We start from the raw sequence: 27,036 nt of genomic DNA, 5'->3' as shown, positions 1-27,036 counted from the left end.
CGCCGATGTACGTGGATCTGCCCCACATACTTTATCCAAAAATAGTCCATATTAGCTTAAATACAAAATGAGACTTGCTTTATCAAATATTTTGTGAATCAAACTGTAAAAAGCTGACCTGAGTTTATTTAAAGTGTAATTCCACTTTTGTTGATGAAGGAACAATCCCCTCTGGGTGATTTATGCCAACTGTACGGATATTGACACACTTGGTTTCATTAGAAGAAAAATCTGTTTATTTCACCATGCCGTTTGCAGACAGAATCGGAATGGGAGCGTCTAGTTTATTATAATAGACATATTGGCCCAGATTCACAAAGCACTTACGCCGACGTATCTCGAGATACGCCGCGTAAGTGCAAATATGCGCCGTTGTATCTATGCGCCATGCCCACAAACTGAGATACGCCTAAAAATAGGCTTTCTACGACCGACGTAACTTGCCTACGCCGTCGTATCATGGGCGCATATTTACGCTGGGCGCATTTGCCGCCCCCATTGATTTTCTATACACATATGCAAATGAGGGAGATACGCGGATGCACAAACGTAGTTGCGCCCGGCGCATAATATACGAGGTTTGCGTAAGTCGTACGTCCGGCGTAAAGTTATTCCCCATATATGAGGCGCAACCCATGCAAAGGTATGGACCAGGGAACACAAGCCATCGTATCTTTTGTCGTTTACGTTATACGTGAATATGACTAGGCGTAGGTTATGTTCACGTCGTAGGCAGTGATCCGTCGTATCTTAGGGAGTAGTTCCAACGTGATTCTGAGCATGCGCACTGGATGCGTCCACGGGACGGCGCATGCGCTGTTCGTTATTCGTATCTTTATGGCGCTCGGCCCATCATTTGCATGGGGTCACGCCTCATTTGCATGGCTCACGCCCACTTCCACTTACGACTACTTACACCTAAGAAACCCAGCGCAGATTTGGTGGCAAGTGCTTTGTGAATTCGGTGCTTGCCTCTCTGCGCTGCGTCGGCATAGCGTAAAGAAGATACGCTACGGCGGCATAAATATGCGCCGATGTATGTGAATCCGGGCCATAGACTTTAGAGAAAATCAGTGAGCCAGTCACACAAGCAGGAAATTAAATTCCAAAGCATTCTCTGATTGTATGAGGTGGAGAGCGTGACATCACCGCCCTGCCTCTCCACCTTATCCAACCAAAGAACTCCTTGCATTCATTAAGAAAATGCAAAGCCTTTGCTGAATGGTGCTTGTGCAGAGCGGCTGACCTTCTGTGTTCACAATGCAGCAACTGCTCTAAAAGGGACCCAGAAGCTAGGGGAGATCATTGCAGTAGCAGTGTCTACGGCAGTAATTTCCAGCTTCTAGGGGTATGTTGTATGCATAGCTACACTAATATAAGCCAGATCAATGTATTTATATATAAAATGCCATACCTGGAATTCTTATTTCATAATTGTTTTAATTATTTAAATGATCATAAAAAAACATGTGCCTATGTTTAAAAAAAATACTTAGCTCAGTGTATGGTTTGTTAAAAAGAAGGAGTAAGACCTCATTTGGAATATGCAGTTCAGTTTTGGGTACCAGTTCTTTAACCTCTTAAACCCCCTTCCTAACCAGACTAATTTTCAGCTTTCGGTGCTCTCACACTTTAAATGACAATTACTCAGTCGTGCAACACTGTACCCATATAAAATGTTTGTCCCTTTTTTCACACAAATAGAGCTTTCTTTTGGTGGTATGTATTCACTCCTGGGTTGTTGTTTTTTTGCGCTATAAATAAAAAAAAAATTGAAAATTCTGTAAAAATAAAAATAAAAAAATTCTTTGTTTCTGTTAAAATTTAGCAAATTTTTATTTTTTTTAAAATACATTTTGGCCAAAATGTATACTGCTGCATATCTTGGGTAAAAATATTCAAAATCGGTGTATATTATTTGGTCTTTGTGAAAGTTATAGAGACCACAAGCTATGGTGCCAATCTATGAAAATTGATCACACCTGAAGTACTGGCAGCCTATCTCATTTCTTGAGACACTAACATGCCAGGAAAGTACAAATACCTCCCAAATGACCCCTTTCTGGAAAGCAGACATTCCAAGGTATTTAGAAACAGGCACGGTGAGGTTTTTGAAGTTGTACTTTTTTTCCACAATTCTTTGCAAAATCAAGATTTGTTTTCTTTTTTTTTCCCACCAAATTGTCATATTATCAGGTTATTTCTTACACACAGCATATGCATACCAAAAATTACACCCCAAAGTACATTCTGCTACTCCTCCTGAGTATGCCGATACTACATGTGTGAGACTTTTACACAGCCTGGCCACATACAGAGGCCCAACATGCAGGGAGCACCAGCAGGTGTTCTAGGGGCAACCATTTCAAGTCTAATTTGACTATCTATTACACTTTGAGGCACTGAAGTGGCATGGATGCGAACTGATGTGGCATGGATGAGCTGTGGATGGGGATGGCTGAGCATGGTTGAGCTATGAATGTGGATGGCTGGGTATGGATGGGATGGCTGAGAGTGGCTGGGTGGGTATGGTTGAGTTTAGCTGGGTATGGCCGAGTATAGCTGGGTATGGATGGATGAGTATTGCAGAGTATGGATGGATGGATGAGTATTGCAAAGTATGGATGGATGGATGAGTATTGCAGAGTATGGATGAACGATGAGTATTGCAGAGTATGGATGAACGATGAGTATTGCAGAGTATGGATGGACAGATGAGTATTGCAGAGTATGGATGGATGGATGAGTATTGCAGAGTATGGATGAGCATTGCAGAGTATGGATGAGTATTGCAGAGTATTACAGGGTATTGCAGAATATGGATAAGCATTGCAGAGTATGGATGAGCATTGCAGAGTATGGATGAGTATTGCAGGGTATTGCAGAGTATTGCAGGGTATTGCAGAGTATTGCAGGGTATTGCAGAGTATTGCAGGGTATTGCAGAGTATTGCAGGGTATTGCAGAGTATTGCAGGGTATTGCAGAGTATTGCAGGGTATTGCAGGGTATTGCAGGGTATTGCAGGGTATTGCAGAGTATTGCAGGGTATTGCAGGGTATTGCAGAGTATTGCAGGGTATTGCAGGGTATTGCAGGGTATTGCAGGGTATTGCAGGGTATTGCAGGGTATTGCAGGGTATTGCAGAGTATTTCAGAGTATCACAGGGTATTGCAGGGTAAGGGTATTGCAGGGTATTGCAGGGTATTGCAGAGTATTGCAGGGTATTGCAGGGTATTGCAGAGTATTGCAGGGTATTGCAGAGTATTGCAGGGTATTGCAGAGTATTGCAGGGTATTTCAGAGTATTTCAGAGTATCACAGGGTATTGCAGGGTAAGGGTATTGCAGGGTATTGCAGGGTATTTCAGGGTATTGCAGAGTATGGATGAGGTATTGCAGAGTATTAATGAGTGTGGATGTGGCTAGAATGGGCACAGAGCAGTGCCCACTACAAATCCAGCCCACAGCGCTGCTGCAAATGATCTCTCCCCCTCTCCTCTCACATTGTACCGATCGGTACAGAGAGGGGAGAGAGCAACTGGACGTGACGCCGGTTTGTTGTTGTGATCGCTCCGTCATTTAACCACTTAAGCCCCGGACCTTTAGGCAGCTAAATGCCCAGGCCAGGTTTTGCGATTCGGCACTGCGTCGCTTTAACAGATAATTGCGCGGTCGTGCGACGTGGCTCCCAAACAAAATTGGCATCCTTTTTTCCCCACAAATAGAGCTTTCTTTTGGTGGTATTTGATCACCTCTGCGTTTTTTATTTTTTGCGCTATAAACAAAAATAGAGCGACAATTTTGAAAAAAATTCAATATTTTTAACTTTTTGCTATAATAAATATCCCCCAAAAACATATATAATTTTTTTTCCCTCAGTTTAGACCGATACGTATTCTTCTACCTATTTTTGGTAAAAAAAATCGCAATAAGTGTTTATCGATTGGTTTGCGCAAAATTAATAGCGTTTACAAAATAGGGGATAGTTTTATTGCATTTTTATTAATTTTTTTTTTTTTTACTACTATTGGCGGCGATCAGCGATTTTTTTCGTGACTGCGACATTATGGACAATTTTTACACATTTTTGGGACCATTGTCATTTTCACAGCACGAAATGCATTTAAATTGCATTGTTTATTGTGAAAATGACAGTTGCAGTTTGGGAGTTAACCACAGGGTGCGCTGTAGGAGTTAGGGTTCACCTAGTGTGTGTTTACAACTGTAGGGGGGTGTGGCTGTAGGACTGATGTCATCGATCGAGTCACCCTATAAAAGGGATCACTCGATCGATACAAATGGCTTGGGTAGTAGAGATACTCCTCGTTTAACAACTTACCCATTTAACGACTACTCGGACATACGACCGGCTCTCCCCATGTTGCGTATATACATCAATATATTGTACAGTACAGAATTGTATTTTTTGATGTGTACTTTTGACAAATAAAAACAACGTTATTGAGCTGGAGTTTTGTGTTTAGACCTTTTTTATCAGAGTAAATGACAGTATAGTAGTTAAGAATGCTTAAAATATTAATTACTTGTGATTCCTCTACCTGGTCGTTGAAACAGAACCTGGTCGTTAAGTGAGTACCTATAATTATTTATGCTATAATATTTTTTTATGCTAAAAGTGATGTTTATCTTTAACAGCTGTTAAGCAATTCTGTAATAATAGCATCAGTATATAATTACTAGCTTTAAAAAGGTAAACCTTCCATTCTTCAGGTAGAAATACATTCCTAGAAACATAACGGCATCTAAAATATTTGTTTGTAGTCCACATACTATAATGCCATGTACTACATTACGTCTTCTTTACTTGACAGAAGTGTACATTGTGTTTGAGCAGTGTCTTGTAAAATAGAAGAATTGTTCCTCTATCTGTTCATATAATATGCCAGGTTACGCATGCCAGTCCCAGCAGACTTTGCCAGTCACAATTTGGCACTGATAAACATGCTCAATCATTTATCATTAATACCAAGCTGCTCTCCTGCTTGGGATTGGCCTTTCTGCTCCAGTGAACTAGAAAACATTGTTGATGGGAGTGCATGATACTGCCAGAAACAGCTGTATTGCTGTGATAACAAAAGTGCATGACCGCATGTTTCAAAGCCCTGGTCTAGCTTCCATATTTTTTCTTGCCTATCAAATAAACATTTATCAGAATTGACCTGCAACCTGTTCACAGCATGAATATAAATACTGGAAACGCAGTGGGTTTCCTAATCCAAACTCTTAAAACGGAAAGAACCTTGTGAGCAACCATGAACATTAATATGGACAAAAATAACAGTGGCTAGCACTTCTCACATTCCCATATAGATGTGCAAAATACAAAAACCAATGTGCCGCGCTTCCCTCTCCAAATGTGGCAATTCACTAATAAATAAATATACAAATATATGAAGTGTCCAATCTCATCAAACAACAAGTTGATTATAATTCCATAATCCCTTTCTATGATTAATCACACAAGTAAATATACTTATCCTATAATACCTAAAATAAAATTCAAATATGTGAAAAAATCTATTGTGCAAAGAATTTTTTTTTGTAATCTTTTTTTTTTTCTTATACAATTTTTTGTACATCCTGTCATCAGAGTAGTTTAGTGGCACCATAGTGACACTGCAGTACTCTGGGAAGGGGGGTGTGATCAAGGATTTTTTTTTACGTATTTTTGCTAAGTGGCCCCACAGATACTCTCCTCCTTGCACACAGTATCACTGAGGGGAACCAAACCTAATGCGCTAGTGATGCAAACATGGGTGGCCCATCCATTAAGGGTGCACGTGCACCACCTCCTCTTTCCACCCCCTATTCATGCGTCTGGGACCTTTCAGGAAGCTGTGTGCACGAATTACAGCGGCATTGAAAGTTGTTGTGGTAAGTGCACCGACCAACTGACCGACCCTGGGGGTTTTAGGTGCACTGTTTGCTGTCCCCCCCCCCAAAAAAAAAATTACCACCAGCTTGATGCAAGGCTAAACTGGCCATACATGGTAAGTTTTTTATTTGCAATCAGCCATGAGGTTGACAAAGTAACCCCCCCCCTGCCAGGACAATGTATTATGACAGTGGCACCTGCTACTGCAGCTGATTGCAGATGTTAATTGAAGGAAATTTTCCAACATGTCTCTTCAACAAGTTTATGAAATGATCAACCTGTGCCAAAGCAGCCAACTTTCTATCATGGTTGAATATGGCCAGCTTTAGTCATCATGTGTTCTTGGTATTAGAATATATAAACATCTGCTGAATAAATCTTGTCTGCACTGAACTATTACGATCTCTGAAGCTTTTTTGTACTCTCCCCTTTTCTTTAAATTCTTTAAAGGTTTGCTTTCAGTTAAGAAGAAAAAAAAGAAAAGAGAGGTGCACCAGCCTTGTGCATTATCCATAATACATTTATTGATAAAAACTGATTATAAACAGACTAAAAACCTCAGAAGGCTCTGAGGAAGAAGGTATCCCTTTGAAACACGTCAACCAGCAGCTACCTGATGTACGCTCCTGCAGACCGTCAATACTTTTTTCTTCACATGTTTGTGAGCAGTTTTTAATCAGTTTTTATCAATCAATGTATTAAAGGGGTTGTAAAGGTTAATTTTTTATTTTCTAAATAGGTTCATTTAAGCTAGTGCATTGTTGGTTCACTTACCTTCGATTTACCTTCTAAATGTTTTTCTGTCTTTGTCTGAATTTCTCACGTCCCGTATCTCCTCCGTAAGCTTGCCCCCATCATCCAAGCTGTTCTGGCTGGGGGTTAGTCAGCCAGAACAGCTTACTGAGAAGGAACAGGAAGTGAGAAATTCAGACAAAGAAAACAAAGAAACATTTTTTTTAGAAGGGAAATCAAAGGAAAAGGTTAGTGAACCAACAATGCACTAGCTTAAAGGAACCTATTTAGAAAATAAAAAAACAAACCTTTACAACCTCTTTCTACTGGTAATTACATTATGTTTTTGTTGTACTATTCTAACTCTGTATTATAGGTGTGTTTAGTATGAATGAATGCTTAAACCACCTTAACTCTAAAAAAAAAGTCCAACTGACAGCAATTTTGTATGTTTGATGGTTACCTACATCAGCACCCAAAACATTCTAAACTGAGTTTCATGTTGTTTTCCGGATTGACTTTAAAGTCTACACTCACATAGAGATTGCTATCTTTAGGAAACAGATACTTGCACATTTTCAGAAAATAATCTTGGGAAAATCAGAGGCATTTTTAATTAGAACAGGATTGCTGAAATGTAATCCGAAGAAATGTCGAATCCGTTAGATAAACAAGGTGAGGGCAAACAAAGAATACAATGAGAAAATTGTCCGAAATAATTGTATGCTTTTTTCTGAACAAAATAAAATCTCAAAACAATGGAGGTCATTTGACAGAAGATGGAAAACCATTTTTCATAATTTTAGGTTGTGTGCTTTCATCTAACAAATGCTTTGTTTTTTTCCGTTATTGGATACTGATAGTTGGTAGTAATTTTCAGTTAATTCAGTCAGACATGTATGAAATGTTGTCTTGTCTGTTCAATGCAAGCAAAGCAACAAAAAACACTGCTGTAAATGTTACTGAGAAGATAGGCATATAATATGATCGCAAGCTTTGTTTTGGTTATAATTGCCAGTTCATCACTTTCATGTTACTAAATACAGAATTCAAAGTGAATCCTCCAAGGTGAACCATATACCAAGAATTTTGGATATAGGTACTTTATTACAGCTGTGTGCCCACTAGACACGTGCAATTTGTTTTGGTCCAAATGTAAATTTGTAGACATTTTTGGAGATTTATATATATCTGAATCTCTGAATGAAATGTTAATGAATTTCATTTTGTTTATTCGTTTTCTAACAAAGTCCAAATATTCGTAACTCTTCAAATTCGGATTGGTGGAAAAATTATCAACCGATTTAAATTCTGTGTGAAGAATAGCTTGTTGTTAAGAAGCAGGTCGGGAAGCTGGCCTCCACATCCTTAAAAACTGATGTTTCAGCAGCTGTCAATGGGCTGCCCCGCCCAGAGCTGAAATGTAAACAAAAGGATGCAGGCAATATCAAATTTAGAAAAGAAACTGTGTGGGGTCCCCTACCAAATTCATACCAGACTCTTTGGGAAACCCTGCACCAAAATAAAGAAAAAAAAGTGGGGTACCCTCCAAAATCCATACCAGGCCTTTCCGAGCCCAGCAGGTCAGGAAAAGAGGGGGAAGATCGAGTGCCCCTTCCCCTCCTGAACAATACCAGGCCACATTCCCTTAACATGGGAGGGTGCTTTAGGGCTGGGGGCACCCCCAACTTAAAGCACCTTGTCTCCATGTTCATGGGGACAAGGGCCTCTACTCCACAAACCTGTGCAGTGGTTGTGGGGGTCTGCAGGCAGGGGGCTTATCGGAATTTGGAAGCCCCTTTTAACAAAGGGGGCCCTCAGATCCCAGCCCCCCTATGTGAATGAGTAATGGGGTACATAGTACTCCTACCCATTTACCAAAAAAGTGTAAAATATAAATAAAGACAGTACACATTTTTTGACAATTCCTTTATTATAAAATCAAAAATCAAAACAATGTCCCTCGATGTAGATCCATCATCAATCACACTGCCCATTGCACCGCCGGACCCAGAAAAAAAAAACCTCCAGCCCGTCGAAGGTTCCCAACCGACTGCCTGCTCCTCTGTCTGACATTTTTTAAGGCAGAGTCACCAGGTTATGTCAGTGGCTGACCCTGCCCCCTTGTGACATCACTGGGGCATGCTGGTTCGATAATGTCACAAGGGGGTGGTTTCACTGGTTATAGAGCAGTTATAATCTCATAGCTTGGGACCATGAGATAGGTTTGCAGAACAGCGGGGCCAGCCCAGTGCAAGGATTTTTGTCTACTTAGGCAAAGGTGCAATTCTCATTGTTCATTGTCAACTACAGTGATGAGAAAAGATTTAGTGTTGCAGGGAACATGAATGGCACCTTCACATCGCAAACTTCTCTGTAAAGGATTGTTAATGGAGCACATGAAAAATTAACAATAGCAGCTCTTGTTTTTTTCTCTTTGATTTCCCCTTTCTCACAGAGTGTTGATAATTCAAATGTCTCCATCATTGCTCAGAATAAGAAATGCTTTGATAATGACATAATTTGTTCAAAAAATCTAGTCATCTCTGTGGGCGGGACTGACATTTATTTTACTGACACATCAGAAAAACAGGTTAGTGAGTAAATCTTACTATGTTTCCTTTAAATATTTGTTACTTTATTGAGATGCAAGATACTCACTAATATTGTTATTTTTCTATTAATATAGAAGCAATTTCGAATACAAAACGCATCTTTTAGATATCAGCATTGGAAGGCTGGGTTTTACACAGTGGTACACTTTCCAGAATTAGACATCACAATACTATGGGATAAGAAAACCACAATCCATGTTAAAGTTGGACCTCGGTGGAAAGTAAGTCGTTGGAGTTGCTTGCTTTTAAATATATTTTTAATGTGTTGCTGTGTTTTTATCAGTATTAAAGGGGTTGTAAAGGTTCGTTTTTCTAAATTGGTTCCTTTAAGCTAGTGCATTTTTGGTTCACTTACCTTTTCCTTCGATTTCCCTTCTAAATGTTTTTTTTTCTTTGTCTGAATTTCTCACTTCCTGTTTCTCCTCAGTAAGCTTGCCCCCATCATCAGCTGGGGGTTAGTCAGCCAGATTCCAGAACAGCTTACTGAGGATTAACAGGAAGTGAGAAATTCAAAGAAAACAAAGAAAAAAAAAACATTTAGAAGGGAAACAAAAGGAAAAGGTAAGTGAACCAACAATGCATTAGCTTAAAGGAACCTATTTAGAAAATAAAGATTGAACCTGTAGAACCCCTTTAATTCAGTATTATAATAAATGCTAGAACCTTCAAAGGAAATGCCTGGATTAACAGCACTAAAATGAAATAAAGTTCAATAATGTCCTTGGGTATAAACTTTTTATAACAACCACAATGTCCTTAGAATTGAAACGCAGAAAGGTGAGTGATAAATTAGAATGGCGGATAATACAGGAAATTAACATTATAAAGAGATCTTCCCGTCGCCACAGCTCCCATAAGGATATTAAACCAGAATTCAAAAGAAAGAAAGCCTTCAGATAAATGAATATACCACATGTCATTCTCCCATCAGCTGATCATGGTAAGGACTACCTCTTAAGCTCCAAGATATAAAATACTGGTGCAGGTTCCGCAACTCATCCATGATGATACCAAAGGAGAGGAATGATCACATAGCATAATTCCATTTCCATTCTGTTCTTTAAAGCATCAGCACTGTATAGACAGCCCAGTAAAGTACTGCCTCCAGTATATTCTGTTGAGGATGTGTGAATGTAAGGTGCCTTGATAGCAGCAGCTAATTGGTCTTTTACCCTCTTTGAGTATTCCATGAGCGCTGAGGGAAATGGATAGGTGGTGAGTGCATTTGTTTTTCTTTTTTTAAAGCCTCTTTCACATTTGTGGTACTGCTTACCGCCCTCTAAAAAATGGCTTTTCAGAGGGTGTAAGAACAGCAGCAGACAGGCGTTTAGGAGGTCCTACTGAAGCCTCCCAAAAGCCTGTTTTTATTTTATTTTTTACTTTTATTTTTAAAATGCAGTATTTTACTTTGCGGGAAATCATTGTGTGAGTTTACCAGGCGGTGCCACCTAACAGAATCGGCATTCTGCGTTACAAATGCTGTGGCTGTAAAGCCAAGCATTGCAGCCACAGCATGTGAAAAGCCTAGTCTGGCTGTATTGTTATGATTAAGGCAGGTGGCTGGGCGGCGATGAATTTACCACTCAGCCTTCTGTTATTAGTGTTATTTTACTAAATGTAAACTGCTAAATACTTTTTCTCAGCCCCAGTTAGAACAGTCTTGTGACTTTTATCAGTGTCTGGTTAAAGGAGGAGGAGTTTCCATTCTCCTCTGACTGTCCTATGGGGCTGCAGGACCCCTAACCCTTTGTCTGACCTCTAGCATTACACACCAAACTGAGCATGTGCAGCGTGCCACCAAGGCTCTGTACTATCAGGAGATGGATTAGGGACAGTAAAGAAAAAGAGGATCAGAGAAGACAAGATTAAACAACCCTTTTACACAATGCAGAGGATTAAACCTTAGGTTCCACAGTGAGTATAGCAAGCATGCTTTACTGCATATACACACAGATTTTACTGCTGTTGGGTTTAGTTACACTTTAATGTAACACACAGGGGGAAGTTGCTGGAGCACCTGCTGAAAAAGGTGCTGTGTATCTAGCATAGGCTGCAATGGTAAATTACAGACTCACCATCAGCCACATAGAAGTTGCACCTGCATAATTTACATGCACCAACCTGGCCCAAAATAAATGTAAAAAGTAATCCCATTCTTGGAGTTCTTGTGTTTTTTGGGGGGGGGGGGGGGTTATGCATTTTAAATGTAAACATAAGAATGTAGTAAATGACAAAGAATTCCCAGAGCCCTGCTGGTTAGCTAAAAAGGCACTGCAGCAGCAATCACCTGCTTTTTAAGCTGGCCATAGACAGAACGATTTTCTTTCCTGCAACCACGGGGAAGCTGTCCCTGCCGGGAGAACACAGTGATTATTGCTAGCGGATGGCCAGCTTTACTAAAACCTGGAACTTAGCTATCTGATGTCACCAGTGTTCAGCAGTGTGTGTAAATTTCAGCTTGGGCTAATAATTAAGTTCTGTAAGAGGCAAAAGTAGCCTAAACATGCTCCTGCTAGCGCAAAAGAAAACTATAATAAAATGCAATATTTCATATGTACCTGAGTAAAAAAAAATGTAAATTGCATTTTCAGTGTTTAACATAATAAAAAGAGAAAATAAAAACACAATATTCCTAATAAAGTTGGGGTGCTTTGTTTCACAGAGATAAAGCTCTTGAAATCTGATAGGTGACATTTCTACATCACAAAGCATATGTTGTTTCTGATGCACTGCATAATTTACAGGTGTCCTTGTCTTTTATAGAGAGTTTCTCTTAATTTTAATCCTTACAGACTCTGACACCAACTTAAAAAATTGCAGGTATAAGCACAGAAAAAATCAAGCGTATTTATCATAAATTACTTTTGTATTCTCTTGCAATGTGTCTTTCAACTTACTGGATACATTGACTACATTAAGAAAAGTCAGTTTTCTAGCACAGCCCCTTTTGGTCTGTAAAATAACCAGTTAAACCAATAAGAACGTTTTGTTGTGTCTTTAATATATATATATTTTTTGCGCTTTCTATCTGTATTGGCTATCATCAGTTCCTATTTAGTCCCATTATTAGTTCCCATTTAGTCCAGAGGACTTCAGGATCCCACCACACTATATTATGGAGAAGAGGAACAACGTTTTTTTTTTTTTTATAGTCCTGAGGGGACAGTTTTGTTTCTTTATTGATACAGCACAGTGAGTGAGGCCCCGTACACACGACCGAGAAACTAGACGAGCAAAACACATCGTTTTGCTCGTCGAGTTCCTTGTGAAGCCGCCGAGGATCTCGGCGAGCCAAGTTTCCCCGTTGACTAACGAGGAAATAGAGAACATGTTCTCTATTTGGCCCGACGAGATCCTCGTCGGTTTCCTCGGCCGAAAGTGTACACAAGGCCAGGTTTCTCGGCAGAATACGGCTCCAATCGAGTTTCTGGCTGAATTCTGCCGAGAAACTCGTGTGAACGGGGCCTAAGTGTTGTCCCTCTAGCACAGGAAGTGTGTTACTGGCAGCTTTACCAGAAGAAAAGAAATAACAAAAGCCTAAAAAATAAGAATAAAAATGCAGCATCTACATCTAATGCCGCGTACAGACGGTCGTTTTTTGTGATGAAAAAAACGTTGTTTTTAAAAACGTCATTTAAAATGACCGTGTGTGGGGAAAACGTCGTTTTATGTCTTCTGAAAAACGACCAAAAAAAAATTCAAACATGCTTGAACTTTTTGTGTTGTTTTTCAAAACATAATTTTTTGTGTCAATTAAAATGATAGTGTGTGGGCAAAACTAAGTTTTTAAACCCGCGCATGCTCAGAAGCAACTTTCGAAGCTAGTTTCAATGGAAAAGAGTGCTGAACGTAACCGCGCTTTGCTAGAGCATTTTGAAAAAACGATGGTGTGTAGGCAACGTCGTTTTTGAAAATGAAGTTTCAAAAACGTTGTTTAATTTCATGATTTAAAACGTCGTTTTTTTTTATCACAAAAAACGACCGTCTGTACGTGGCATTAGGACCGGTAAACTTTAATATAACAGCGGGCCTGCCCAGCGGTTAGGGGCTTCCGATATGGAGACATGCATGAGAAACTCATGTTGTACGCCGACGACATGCTCCTGTTTCTGGAAGATACAGATGAATCCCTGAGCCAGGTGATGTCCCTTGTGGTGAGGTTCGGACATTTTTCTGGCCTCACCATAAATTGGACTAAATCCGCGTTGATGTACTTGGACGGACCTCCTCAGTCCGAGGGTAGCCCCTCAACCCCTGTCCCGGTAGTGTCCTCTTTTAAATACCTAGGGGTGCATGTTTCCCCCATAGTGACTGATTATAGTCGTTTGAATATCTTTCCCCTACTGACCAGGTTCAGAGACAAGATCCATATATGGAATAGGCTGCAAATGTCCCTCGCGGGTAAGACCAATCTCATTAAGATGATCCTGATGCCACAGTTGCTGTACCTGCTCCACAATTCCCCGATAGTCATCACCCTCAAAACTTTTAGAGTGGTAAACTCACTCTTTAGACAACTGCTATGGCACACCAAAACGCCCAGGATAAAGCTGGAGCAATTGCAGCGGCCCAAGGAGGGAGGGGGCCTGGCACTCCCCAACCCATGGATCTACTACCTAGCTGCGCAGCTACAGCACCTAATTGGTGCCATGTCTCCGGCCCCGGCCGGCTCCTCGGCCAGGCTTTTACTGTTTGGCACTGGGGCCCGGTCGATTCCGGAGGGACTTGAGGCTCAGCACTTCCAGAAGCCCAATAGGAAAATGCCCACATATGCACTTACCCAGAAGGTGTGGAATAAGGCGAGGCAGCTCCAGGGGGTCACAGGGTTTACTGAATACAGCCCGATATGGGATAACGACAATTACACGGAATTAGCCAAACTAGATCAGGGCCCCCGGTGGAGCCATCGGGGTATTAGCCTACTCAAACAGATTTTTCATAGGGGCACTTTGCTCCCATTTGATACTTTAAGGTCCAGATTTGCGCTCCCACAAAACATGCTTTTTTACTATGTCCAGCTGCAACATGCAATCAGGGCCCAGGGGGGCGCGGTGGAGTGGGCTCAGTCCCCCACTCCGGTCTTCCGCGTCCTACGGGACGCTTCGGAGACCAAGGGCATTATTTCACTGTGCTATAATATGCTGCTTGACTCTTTTCTAGAGGGACATCCTATGAAGGTGGCAGATCAGTGGGAGGAGGATGTTGGGCCATTGACAGGTGACATGTGGGAGGAGGCACTGCAGGTGGTCAAAAGTTGTTCCCTTAACGTCGCACAGAGAATATCGCAACTATATATCCTACTACGGGTCCACTACACCCCCGTGAAACTCTTTAAAATGGGCAGGGTCCCTGACCCCATGTGCAACAGGTGCAGGGTAGGGACGGGTGATTTGATTCACCTGCTCTGGCGTTGCCCCAAACTCCACAGGTTCTGGAGGGAGGTCATGGACACGCTCAACTCTGTCTTCCAGACTACCGTTCCCTTAGAACCAGTCTATTGCCTGCTCGGAGTACTGGAGGGGGCGGTGTCGGAGGAGATAACTAGAATAGCACTCAATAGAGCTTTATTCCAGGCCAGGAAGGTCATTCTCCTGAAGTGGAAACTGGAGGCACCCCCCACGTTTAAACTATGGGTGACACATATGGGCAAGATGCTTGTGATGGAAAGGTACATTTATCAGCACAGGGGTGGGGTGGGCAAGTTTGACAGAATATGGGATCCATGGCTAGCCACACCCGGCCTGAGCCCTGTGGAGCTCGTCCAGATGAGATTGTTAGGAGGTAACTAAATTCGCTAGATATGGAAGAGTGGGAAGGGAGGACGCAATATAGGGTAGGATGCATACATGCTTGGTATCTGACGAAGAGTTGTATGTGTAGTGTATTGTTTATACCTTGTATGAGATGTCATACTGCTGTTTTCTTGTTTGTTCTATGAGCAATAAAAACTTTTCTGATTTAAAAAAAAAAACTTTAATATAACAGAGACTTTGCTCTTGGGTTACAATATATTTTAATTTAGCTTTGTGTTTTGCTTTGGAGTGAATGTCATCCCACTATTCTCTTTCTCTTTTAGTACAAGTGAAATTACTTCTATTATCAAACTTCTTATCTTTTACAGCCTCAAAACGTTTATTGGATGATAAAGCATAGCCCACAGTAAAACGTAGCTTGATCTATTAATGCCAGATAAATAGTTTAAAATTGTGTTTTCATAAACAATGTAGGAAGACTTTATTAAAACCTACATTTAATGTGTATTCTTACTATTCTTAGGGAAAACTTTCAGGTCTGTGTGGAAACTTTGACAAGTACACCTCCAATGACTTGACTACATCTAATAATATGGAAGTGAGGAATGCACAGGTATTTGGAGACAGCTGGACCATTGGCCAGGTATGAAATTTTTGTCTGGGAATATTCAGATTTTGTACTCAAATGTTCTCATTACATTTTCTTGTATGTTAATCTGAATTTGTATGTTTTTATTTGTGTCATTATTTTCCTCCTGCCACCTTCCACGGCTTTACCAAGATCTCTCACGCTTCCACTGGCTGATCATAGAGGCAAACAGAGACTGAATCGGCTCTGTTTGCCTCTATGATATGGGAAGTGATAAGCATAAATATCTTCCAGTTTACCTGGATGTAATCAGTGCCATTTTTAAAAATAACAAGCATTGGATCACACTGATCTTTGTATGATCAAATGCTTTTAGGGGCAGAGAAGGGATCTGGGCTCCTTTAACCGCTTCACCCCCGGACCATGTTGGTGGTCAATGACCGGGCCACTTTTTGCGATTCGGCACTGCATCCCTTTAACTGACAATTGCGTGGCCGTGCGACGTGGCTTTCCAAACAAAATTGATGTCCTTTTTTTCCCACAAATAGAGTTTCTTTTGGTGGTATTTGATCACCTCTGCGATTTTAATTTTTTGTGCTATAAACAAAAAAAGAGCGACAATCTTGCTATAATAAATATACCCAAAAAATATATATAATTTTTTTTTCCCACAGTTTAGGCCCATACGTATTCCTCTACATATTTTTGGTAAAAAAAATTGCAATAAGCGTTTGATTGGTTTGCACAAAAGTTATAGCGTCTACAAAATAGGGGACTGTTTAATAGCATTTTTATTAATATTTTTTTTTTTACTAGTAATATCGGCGATCAGTGGTTTTTATCATGACTGCGACATTATGGCGGACACATCAGACACTTTTGACACCATTTTGGGACCATTGTCATTTTTACAGCGATCAGTGCTATCACCTATGTATAGTAAAATTTACATTGTTTTTCACTGTTGCATGGGCGTGCGCAATTTTAAAGCATGACATGTTTGATATCTATTTACTCTATCAACAACATCTTTTATATTTTACCAAACTATTGCATATTGTGTTTTTTGCATTAAAATGGAAAAAAGTGTATTTTTTCCCAAAAATAATTCAGTTCGAAAAACCGCTGCACAAATACTATGCGACATAAAAAATTGCAACGTCCACTAGTTTATTCTCTAGGACTTCTGCATTAAAAAATATATAATGTTTGGAGGTTCTAAGTCATTTTATAGCAAAAAATACAGATTTTTACATGTAAACAAAAGTGTCAGAAAGGTGCCCGGTCTTACCTAAAACTGCCGGATGGACGTACAGTTGCTTTCGTAGGGTCTTTGAGAAAAACTTGGAGTCTTTTGTATTTTTCTTGCTACTGTTCATGAAATAAAACCAATAATGTTTGGGTAAGATCATCCAAAGCAAGTATGAATGATTTTCTGTTATACCTAAAGCTAACGTAAAATTTTCTCTTTAGTGTAAAAGTTATAATGAGACAATGAGGCCTTGTGAAGTTCATCAGAGCAAATTCCCATATGCAAAGAAAGAGTGTTCGATTCTCTATAGTGATGTGTTTGCTCCCTGCCGCAATGTGGTAAGTTGGAATATTTAAGTACAATTTTAAAAGAAGACCACATAACAAAGGTGGATAATCATCACTGTTGCCAACCCCCTGAAGTGAAATTTACTGGCAGAACGCCAAAATTTACGAACGGCACCAATTTTTTACTGGCAAAAAAGCATGAAATTTACTGGCAAATCCACATTTTTTACTGGCACTGCAAAAAAAGTACCTAAAATTACTGGGCCGGATTCAGTAACAATTGCGCTTTTTTTACGGAGGCACAGGGCAACGTTTTTGCCCTGCGCCCCCGCAATTTTTTTGCGCTGCCCTCGATTCACGAAGCAGAAGCTCCGTAAATTGCGCGGGCGCGCCGGCAAAATGCCCGGCGTAAGCGCGCGCAATTTAAATGATCCCGTAGGGGGCGGGAATCATTTAAATTAGGCGCGTTCCCGCACCGATCGTAGAGCGCATGCTCTTGCTTCAAAGTGAACCTGAATGGCGTCCAGCGCCATTCACGATTCACTTACGCAAACTACGTAAATTTCAAATTTCGCAACGTGGGAACGACGGGTATACGTAACATTGGCTGCCCCTGCTAATAGCAGGGGCAGCCTTACGCAAAAACCGCCGTACGGAAACTACGTAAATTGCATACGCAGGGCTCGCGCAACGTTGTGAATCGGTGTTAGTATGCAATTTGCATACTATACGCTGAGCACAACGGGAACGCCACCTAGCGGCCATCGCAAGAATGCAGCCTAAGATATGCAGGCATAAGAGCCTTATGCCGCGCAAATCTTAGGCTGCAGTCGGCGTAACGAGGTTCCTAAATCAGGAGCATTCGTTACGCCGGGGCAAGTAAGCAATTGCGCTGTGTAACCTATGGTTAGACAGGCGCAATTGCTTCTTGAATCCAGGACACTGTTTTTAGTGCTAAACAGTGCAAATCTCAATATTTGAACTATAAACACATATCTAATGCTATTAGCAATGTGTTTAGGTTAAACAAAAGTAAAAAAAACATATTTCTCAAATTACATGAAGGTTGGGTTACTATAACCCAGCCAGCACAGAGTTCCCTCTTACATCAGAGTCTGCTGGATGCACCCGATGCCCATAACGGACTTTAACGGACAGCCCGAAAAGGGGTTAAATTTACGGGCAGTCCGTTAATATACGGATGGTTGGCAACACTGATAATCATTATTATTCACAGGCTTGGGGACTGCCAGTGTGTATTTTAAAGCAAAATGTGTTATGACCAATCACTGTGCAGATATTCCCTTTGAAGTGTTTCTGTGGTCAGGTATGTAAAATGATATTTAGACCATTTTATATTTCCTTAAAATACCTGGCTTCTAGATTGTGATCAATACACAGATGATGATGCTGATGAGATGATTTTCAATTTATTATATTTTTGCATGATATGTAATGAACATTGTTATGACAATGCAAACATTGGCCATCTTTATTGATGAGCTGAACTTTTATTCATAAATACAAAACCTAATACAAATTCCAAAAGGAGATACTCCAATAGGGCAGCAGTACTTTATTGCATGTGAGTTTGAAACAGAGGTAAATACATACAATTAATTCGGTTAAAATGAATCTTCTTTATTGTACATAAAAGTTAAAAACCCATACATGGGTCATCATGACCATATTCGTTTGTAAAAAAACTTGAGCGTATTAAACAGTCAAACAGCTACATCAGCAACTAATCATATTTCCATATGAAGTTAACCAAACTGTATTATACACAATTCGTTTCCATAACACATAGTTACATAGTTACATAGTCGGTAAGGCTGAAAAAAGACAATTGACCATATAGTTCAACCTGTGTAGGTGCATGTGTATCAGTGTCTATAATGATTTCCCATATCCCTGTATGTTGTGTTCCTTAAGATGTACATCTTAGAATCTTTTAAAGATATCCATACTCTATGCAGCCCCCACCAATTTTAGAAGAGAGTGCCACATCCTTATTGCCTAACAGTGAAGAACCACCTACTTAGTTTAAGGTTAAACCGCTTATCCTCCAGTCTTATTGTGTCTTTTTACACTCCCTAGGACTGAATAGTTAATTTCCTATGCTGGGATCCCCATTGAGATATTTGTAGATCGTTATCATGTCCCCTCTCAAGAGTCTTTTCTCCAGCGAGAATAAATTTAGTGTTTCAGCTGTTTCTCGTAATAGAGGTCCTCCAGTCCCCTTATTAGTTTTGTTGCCCTTCTTTGAACTCTCTCCAGCTCCAGCACATCCCTTCGGAGGACTGGTGACCAGAACTGAACAGAAAACTCCAGGTGTGGCAGAGTTATACTTTTGTCCCTGGAGTATATCCCCTGTTTTATGCATGCTAATATTCTGCCTGCTTTGGTAGCTGCAGCTTGGCATTGCATGCTGTTGCTCAATCTGTTATCTATTAGCATCCCTAGATCCTTCTCCATCCTTGATTCTCGCAGCTGTTCTCCACCTAGTGAATATTTTTAATTTATGTTTTTTGACCCCAAGTGCATTACTTTACATTACTCCACATTAAACCTCATTTGCCATTTGTCTGCCCACGCTTTTATTATATACGGGTCGTTCTGCAGAATTTCTATGTTCTGATGCAAGTTTATTACTCTGCTTATCTTTGTGTCATCCTCAAATACTGAGACTGAACTAGTTATTCCATACTCTATATAATTTATGAATATGTTGAATAGAATTGGTCCCAAGACAGAACCTTGGGGTACCCCGCACCACTCCAGACCAGTCTGAGTACATGTTATTTATCACTACCCTTTGGACCCGTCCCTGTAACCAGTTTTTACCCAAACACAAACCCTATGGTCCAAGCCTGCGGACCTCAGCTTGTAAATTAAGCATTTATTGGGGACTGTATCAAATGCTTTTGCAAAGTCCAGATACACCACATCCACAGGCCTCCCTCTATCTAGATGTCTGTTTACTTCCTCGTAGAATTTTAGCAGATTTGTCTGGCAGAAACGTCCTCTCATAAACCCATGCTCATCACCACTAATGGTATTCTTCTCCTCAGTAAAACATTGGATATAATCCCTAATCATCCCCTCCAATAATTTACCCACTATTGATGTTAGGATGACTGGCCCATAATTCCCAGAAATATGTCTGTCCTTTTTTTAATATTGGTACCAAGTTGGCTTTCTCCAATCAGCTGGTACCAATCCTGTCAGTATGCTGTCCACAAAGATGAGGAACAATGGTCTGGCTATAACTTGACTGAGTTCTCTGTGTGTAAGCCATCTGGTCCTGGCGATTTATTTGTGTAAAGTTTAAGTCTTTAGTTGTCTCCGGCCTCTGTTAGCCATGTGGGTATGCAGCGTGTTGTTTCACTAACACTACGGTCACTGTCGGTAAACCCTTCTTTTTCCTGTGTAAAAACTGTGGAGAAGAAGGCATTTAGTACAGTTGCCTTCTTTGTGTCATCTGTAACCATCCTCCAATCATCATATTTTAAGTGTGCAATGTGCTCCGATTTTGCTATTTTTTACTGTTAATATATCTAAAAAAAAATGTGGGTTATTTTTACTTTTTTATGCTATGTGTCTCTCTTCATCTTTTTTTAGCCATCCTGATTGCAATTTTACATTTATTATTGCATTCCCTGTAGTGCAGGGATGCATATGGTGACCCATTCCTTTTATATTTTTTAAATGTCATATTTTTCTCCTTTATGAGGCTAACTCACATTACGGTTTAACCACCCAGGTTTAATTTTCACTTTTCTATATTTATTGCCCATTGGAATGCACTGTGTGATACCTTTGTTTAATATTCCCCTAAATCATTCCCATTTCTCTTCTGTGTTCAATGATTCCAGAATTTGGTCCCAATTAATGTCATGTAGCAATGTTTGAAATTTAGTGTTTTTGTGATTATGGTAAATGCGATCATCCTATGATGGCTAGATCTCAACTTATCAGGTATCTCCACATCTAAGATCAAACTTGGATCCTTTGTTAGTAATAGGTCTAACAGGGCATTCTTTTTAGTTGGGAAATCCACCATTTGGGACATGTGTTCTTTAAAGCATTCATGAACTGATGGGCCTTTAGTGAGTGAGCTGTTCCCTCTGCCCAGTCGATATCAGAATTATTGGTCACCTATTATGATTACATTACCCTGTTTCTCTGCCATTTTTGAGATAGTAATTCCAGCTCCTCTTCCCTCATGTTGGGTGGCCTATAGCATACCCCCACTATTAATTTCCCAATCACTTCTTCTCTTTGAAGTTCTACCCATACTGATTCCACCTACCCCCTAGCCCCCATACATAATGTCGCTCCTCTCTACCACCCTTTCATCACTTTTGACATATATCTTTCGATACAAGGAATACCCTTGTATATTGGCCAGCCAATCGTGTGAGCTGTCAAAACCAAGTTTCAGTTATTCCCACAAAGTCTAAATCCTCCTTGTGTAATAGCAGCTCCAGACTATTTTGTTAGCTAGACTCCCAGCATTTGTGTATACTCCTCTTATTGTTGTATGAGGGCATATTGTTTTCCCCCTTTGTTTTTCCTGGCTTTGTTTTTGAATTTGAATTGCCCACTCACTTACCCCTTGATTAGTTGTTATGGTTGTATTTTCACTGCTATTACTACTGCTGACTCTCCTATCACACTCTGTCACCCACTCTCTGTCAGCTATCGCTTTCTCTGATCCCACCCTCCCAACACCTAGTTTAAAAGCTCTTCCAGCTTTGTGGCCATCTTACTTCCCGAGCTGTACCATCCCCATTGAGGTGCAGCCCGTCCTTACTAAACAGCCGGTAACCGACTGAGAAGTCAGCCCAGTTCTCAAGGAACCCAAATCCCTCTTTCCTGCACCAGTTCCTCAGCCACTTGTTCATATCCCTGAGCTCCTGCTGCCTCTGTGGTGTGGCTCGAAGTACAGGTAGTATTTCAGAGAAAACTACCTTGGAGGTCCTTTTCCTCAATCTATTCCCTAAGTCCCTGAAATAGTTTATTAGGCCACCTTCCTCTCATTTGGTCATTGGTACCAACATGTATCATGACCGCTGAGTCCTCCCCAGCCCCTCCCAAAAATCTGTCCACCCGATCCGTAATGTGCCGAATCCGAGTGTCGATAAACAACACACTGTCCGGCAACCCCGGTTTTTCTGACAAATTGCTCTCTCTGTCTTTCTAATAATTGAGTCTCCAACTACCAGCACTTGTCTGGCCTTACCTGTATCACCGCTCCCCTCCTTATTGGAGCCATCACTCCCCTGGCAGCTAGGGAGCCTGCTCCAGCACTGCCACCACTGAGCTTATATCCCCATCATCATCATGGCATATTTGTTGGGGTGTACCAACTCAGGACTGGCCTCCCTAACACTCTTGCCTCTACTCCTCCTCCTTTCTGTCATCCAGCTACCTAACACTGGTTCCTGTGCTTCCATCTCTCCAACACAATGGGTAACAATGCATTTCGCAGAGCTCTCCTGCTTCTTCAGGGAACTTCTATATGTGTCAACATCACAATTTAGAAAAAAGGAGGACCTATATAGTCACTATTTACGTCCTCCTTTATTCTGAACCATGATGTTCGATTATGCGCTCTACTGATGGAGTTGGTGAGCATGTCATCATTACCAGTACTGGTATATTGTTACAATGATAAACTGTAAACTAATACTTTTATACGCATCACTTATTCCCCAAAAGACCAACACACAAAATATCATGAGGTATTAGCATTTTGGACAAAATATCTAAGCTCACCACCTGGGTCCTTATTTCTACTCTAACACTTTATTTCAAAAAATGGATGACACTTTCTAAAATGGTCTGTGACTTGGTGAGCTTGTTGGGACACCAGATATACACATTTTCCAGGTTAATGACACACCAAACAGTAAAGCCAGAAGAAAGATAACAGCCTTGGACTCTGTACCTTAAAACATGCACCTTAAAACATGTCAGCAGATCTAATTTTTCCATCTGGTAGGTGCCCTTTAATGTCATGATACCCAACACATACAGTATGTATTTTACTCCTATGGATTTCTCATAAAATAACAAAAAGAATTTTGAGCTGCAGAATGGAAATTCTTTTTTATTACATTTTTTAATGTATAGATAACCATAATCATGGGCATGAGATTAATAAGTCATACAAATATACTTACCTCAATATACTTTCGCTAAATCAGTGTCTTTGTATGGAAACATTGCAACACTGTAAGATAAACACTAGATGGCATTATAATAATTGATACTCATTTCATAGCTCTTGTTGAAATTAATATTAAACTAAGAATTCTGTGGTTATAATTCACAGCTCATACTGCATAGCTACAGTTTTCCATATGTAATATATTACTTCTAAAACAGCTAGAATTCTGAAATATAAAAAAGCAATTCATAAATCATTCACTGTGGAGATGAAATTTTAATATATTTTTTTCATTCCACTTCGTTACAGATTGATGTGACATCATTTGTGAAGAATTGCCATACAGATACCTGCAACTGCAACCTTGGAGGAGATTGTGAATGTCTTTGTACCAGCATAGCAGCATATGCTCACAAATGCTGTCAACAAGGTGTAGCTGTCCATTGGAGATCACCCAATGTGTGCCGTAAGTGGTTCTTTATGCCTGAAAGCTTGTGGAAAATGTTTTACCATATTATTCAAATCAAATCAGACCTTTGAAATCAATCTGTTAAAAATCAGTGGATGCAGACATTTGTTAAAAGCTGTTGTTAGAAGCACTTGTTGAAGCAGTATTCATTACATTATTTAATGTTGATTCAGTAACAATCAATAAAACAAACATAGGGGTCACTAATGACTTTATGTGACCACAGGCAGGTAAGACTCCTTAACCCACTTTTTGGCCTTGCATTCTGTCACTTTCCACAGAAAGTTTAGTGGCCCTGAAGCACATTGTCTGCATACGGGGCTGCTCACTCTCACTTGCATGCCTGTGAATTGGCTGTGTCTGTGTCCCTAGATTTTTACATGGGCTCCCTGCATGCAGCACTTGGAGACTCATTCCGTATAAGCACACAGCCAGCCCAGTAACAATCTTTGGGTCTCTTGGGTGACTGAGGCCTTACAGTTTCATAAATTTTTTGGGTAAATGTCCTACAATGTGTATTAAAAACTGAAAACAATGCTTACATGTTTAAAGTCTGTATTTTTAGTCTCTCTATGACTCAGTACCAATTTTGTGTTTTTCAGCTTATGACTGTGAATATTATAACCAAGGTAAGTTTTTTAAATATAATACATTTTTTTGTAATTATTGTAGTGTAAAGTCAAAACTTTTTCATTTGGATAGAGTAGGGATTGATTAAAGCGGTGGTTCACCCATAAAAATGACTTTCCCCTATTACACTGCCCCCCCGCATTACAATCCGATTATGCCTTTAATTTTTTTTTGGCTGCTGTACATACCTGGGTACAGCTATTCACCCGTGTCCTCCGGGTTGCGAGTCCCGCGGGAGTGGGCGTTCCTAACATGGCGGTGATTGACGTTTTGACTAAAAAACGAGCTCCCCCCGTCGCGTAAGCAGCGTCACGATTGGCGGAAGGAGCCGAACGGCGAGTCGGCGCTATACTGCGCCTGCGCATCGCCGTTCGGCTCCTTTCGCCAGTCGTGACGCGGCTTACGCGACGGGGGGGAGCTCATTTTTTTGTCAAAACGTCAATCACCGCCATGTTAGGAACGCCCACTCCCGCGGGACTCGCAACCCGGAGGACACGGGTGAATAGCTGTACCCAGGTATGTACAGCAGCCAAAAAAAAATTAAAGGCATAATCGTATTGTAATGCGGGGGGGGCAGTGTAATAGGGGAAAGTCGTTTTTATGGGTGAACCACCGCTTTAAGACGCTTGTCCCAGAGACATGCAAAAAAGTAAGAGGAGAGCTCTCCAAAGAGAGATTTCATCCTAGACAGTGGTTACGACAACCTTTATCTCCTGTTCCAATGAAAACTCAAACATTAAAAGGGGTGGTAAAGGTTTGTTTTTTTATTTTCTAAATAGGTTCCTTTAAAGCAGAGCTCCACCCTAAAGTGGAACTCACGCTGATCGGAACCCTCCCCCCTCCAGTGTCACATTTGACACCTTTCAGGGGGGAGGGGGGTGCAGATACCTGTCTAAAGACAGGTATTTGCACCCACTTCCGGCCACACAGTTTCGGGTTTACTGCGGGCAGAACGTCACCTCCCGTCCTCCCCCCGTTGTGCTCTGGGAACACTCGGCTCCCAGAGCACAGCGGGAACCAATCAGCGGCGCAGCGCAACTCACGCATGCGCCGTAGGGAACCGGGTAGTGAAGCCGGAGCGCTTCACTTCCTGGTTCCCTTACTGAGGATGGCGGGGGGAGCAGCAGAGTGACGAGCGATCACTCGTCCTCTGCTGCGGACGGCGCTGGACTCCAGGACAGGTAAGTGTCCTAATATTAAAAGTCAGCAGCTGCAGTATTGGTAGCTGCTGGCTTTTAATATTATTTTTTCGTGGCACATCCGCTTTAAGCTAGTGCATTGTTGGTTCACTTACCTTTTCCTTCAATTTCCCTTCTAAATGTTTTTGTCTGAATTTCTCACTTCCTGTTTCTCCTCATTAAGTTTGCCCACATCATCCGAGCTGTTCTGGCTACATTTACGAAATGTAAAAAGATTTAATGACAAATTGCGATATTATTGATTGATATGTACCACTAACCCATCCAAGAGACGACCAAAAGACCTGAACCTCAGCCTTCCCCCTTTTTTATACCACAGGTGGGCTGGGACTAAAAAAAAATTGAGCAAGCATACTTAACACTTTGCCTTGCCTGGGTGAGCCTCTAACCTACTAAAGCCTAGTACACATGAGCCGATTGTTAGGCTGGCATTTTGCTGGTTCTATAGAAACTGGCTGACATTCGGCCCGTTTGTACTGGAGCCGGTCTGACAGAAGCCAGCCGTATGGCAGGGGAGATTTCTGTACGATGGATAGTTAGTACAGCGGCTCCTCCTGAGCTGTCAGTTTCTTTTCGTTCAGCCCTGCTGGGTCAAACGAAAAAAAAAAAAAAAAGACTTATGTGTACGAGGCTTAAGCAAGTTGTATGCATGAAGAAAAAAAGTCGTCTGTGTGCAGCAGCCCCCCTCAGCCCCCCTAATACTTACCTGAGCCCCATCTCTATCCAGTGATGTCCACAACTGCCTCGGCTGTCTGGGACTCCCCTCCTCATTGGCTGAGACACAGCAGCGGCACCATTGGTTCCCACTGCTGTCAATTAAAGTCAGTTAGCCAATGAGGAGCAAGAGGGGGTGGGGCCAAACTGCAGCTGTTGGGGCACTCGACAGAAGGGGTCGGGTCAGGAGAGCCAAAGAGGGACCAAAGAAGAGGAGGATTTGGGCTGCTCTGTGCACAGAGCAGGTAAGTATAACATGTTTATTATTTTTATTGAAAAAAAACGAGACTTTACAATCACTTTAAAGTGGCCTATTGAGGGGGGGAGGGGGCAAGCAGGCAAGTCAGGACGCTCTCTACTTTGCAGATAGAGAAAGGAGCTGTGTGTTAGTGGCCGTCCTGACACTCCTGCTTGCCCCCTCCCACCTCAAGAGGCTTTCTCTACACCAGGGAGAAAGCCTTGCATTACGGTGTGTAGTTACAGACAGAAGAACAGGAAGTGAAGATTTCTCAGAAGAAATAAGGACATTTAAAAGCAAAATCGATGGATGAGGTAAGTGAAGGAGGACTGCACTAAGGTAAAGGAAACTATTTAGGGAAACAAAATTTCCTTTACAACCCCTTTAAGGCTAACATATTACTACCCGCCTACAACCTGCCTACACTGCAGTATGAGCTGCAGAAAACGTATTTTTTTAACAAAATAAATTTACAGCTGCTACCT

The 27,036-nt window shown here is 41.1% G+C and overlaps 1 protein-coding gene across 2 annotated transcripts in view; it reads left to right on the top strand.

The window, feature by feature from the left end:
- The window catches only part of OTOGL (otogelin like), a 218,400-nt gene that overhangs the window by 98,623 nt on the left and 92,741 nt on the right, over nucleotides 1-27,036 (top strand). For both annotated transcript variants that reach the window (XM_040344209.1, XM_040344208.1), the window contains 6 exons: nucleotides 9,086-9,220; nucleotides 9,317-9,463; nucleotides 15,519-15,638; nucleotides 17,058-17,174; nucleotides 23,611-23,767; nucleotides 24,373-24,399. In XM_040344209.1, coding sequence (XP_040200143.1) covers nucleotides 9,086-9,220; nucleotides 9,317-9,463; nucleotides 15,519-15,638; nucleotides 17,058-17,174; nucleotides 23,611-23,767; nucleotides 24,373-24,399 — 703 coding nt within the window. The remainder of the gene's footprint in view (nucleotides 1-9,085; nucleotides 9,221-9,316; nucleotides 9,464-15,518; nucleotides 15,639-17,057; nucleotides 17,175-23,610; nucleotides 23,768-24,372; nucleotides 24,400-27,036) is intronic.

This window comes from Rana temporaria, chromosome 3 (assembly GCF_905171775.1).
Source record: "Rana temporaria chromosome 3, aRanTem1.1, whole genome shotgun sequence".
In the NCBI taxonomy this organism is placed as follows: domain Eukaryota; kingdom Metazoa; phylum Chordata; class Amphibia; order Anura; family Ranidae; genus Rana; species Rana temporaria.
Note: the sequence above shows the minus strand (reverse complement) of the source record. Positions and strands in the feature narration are given on the sequence as shown.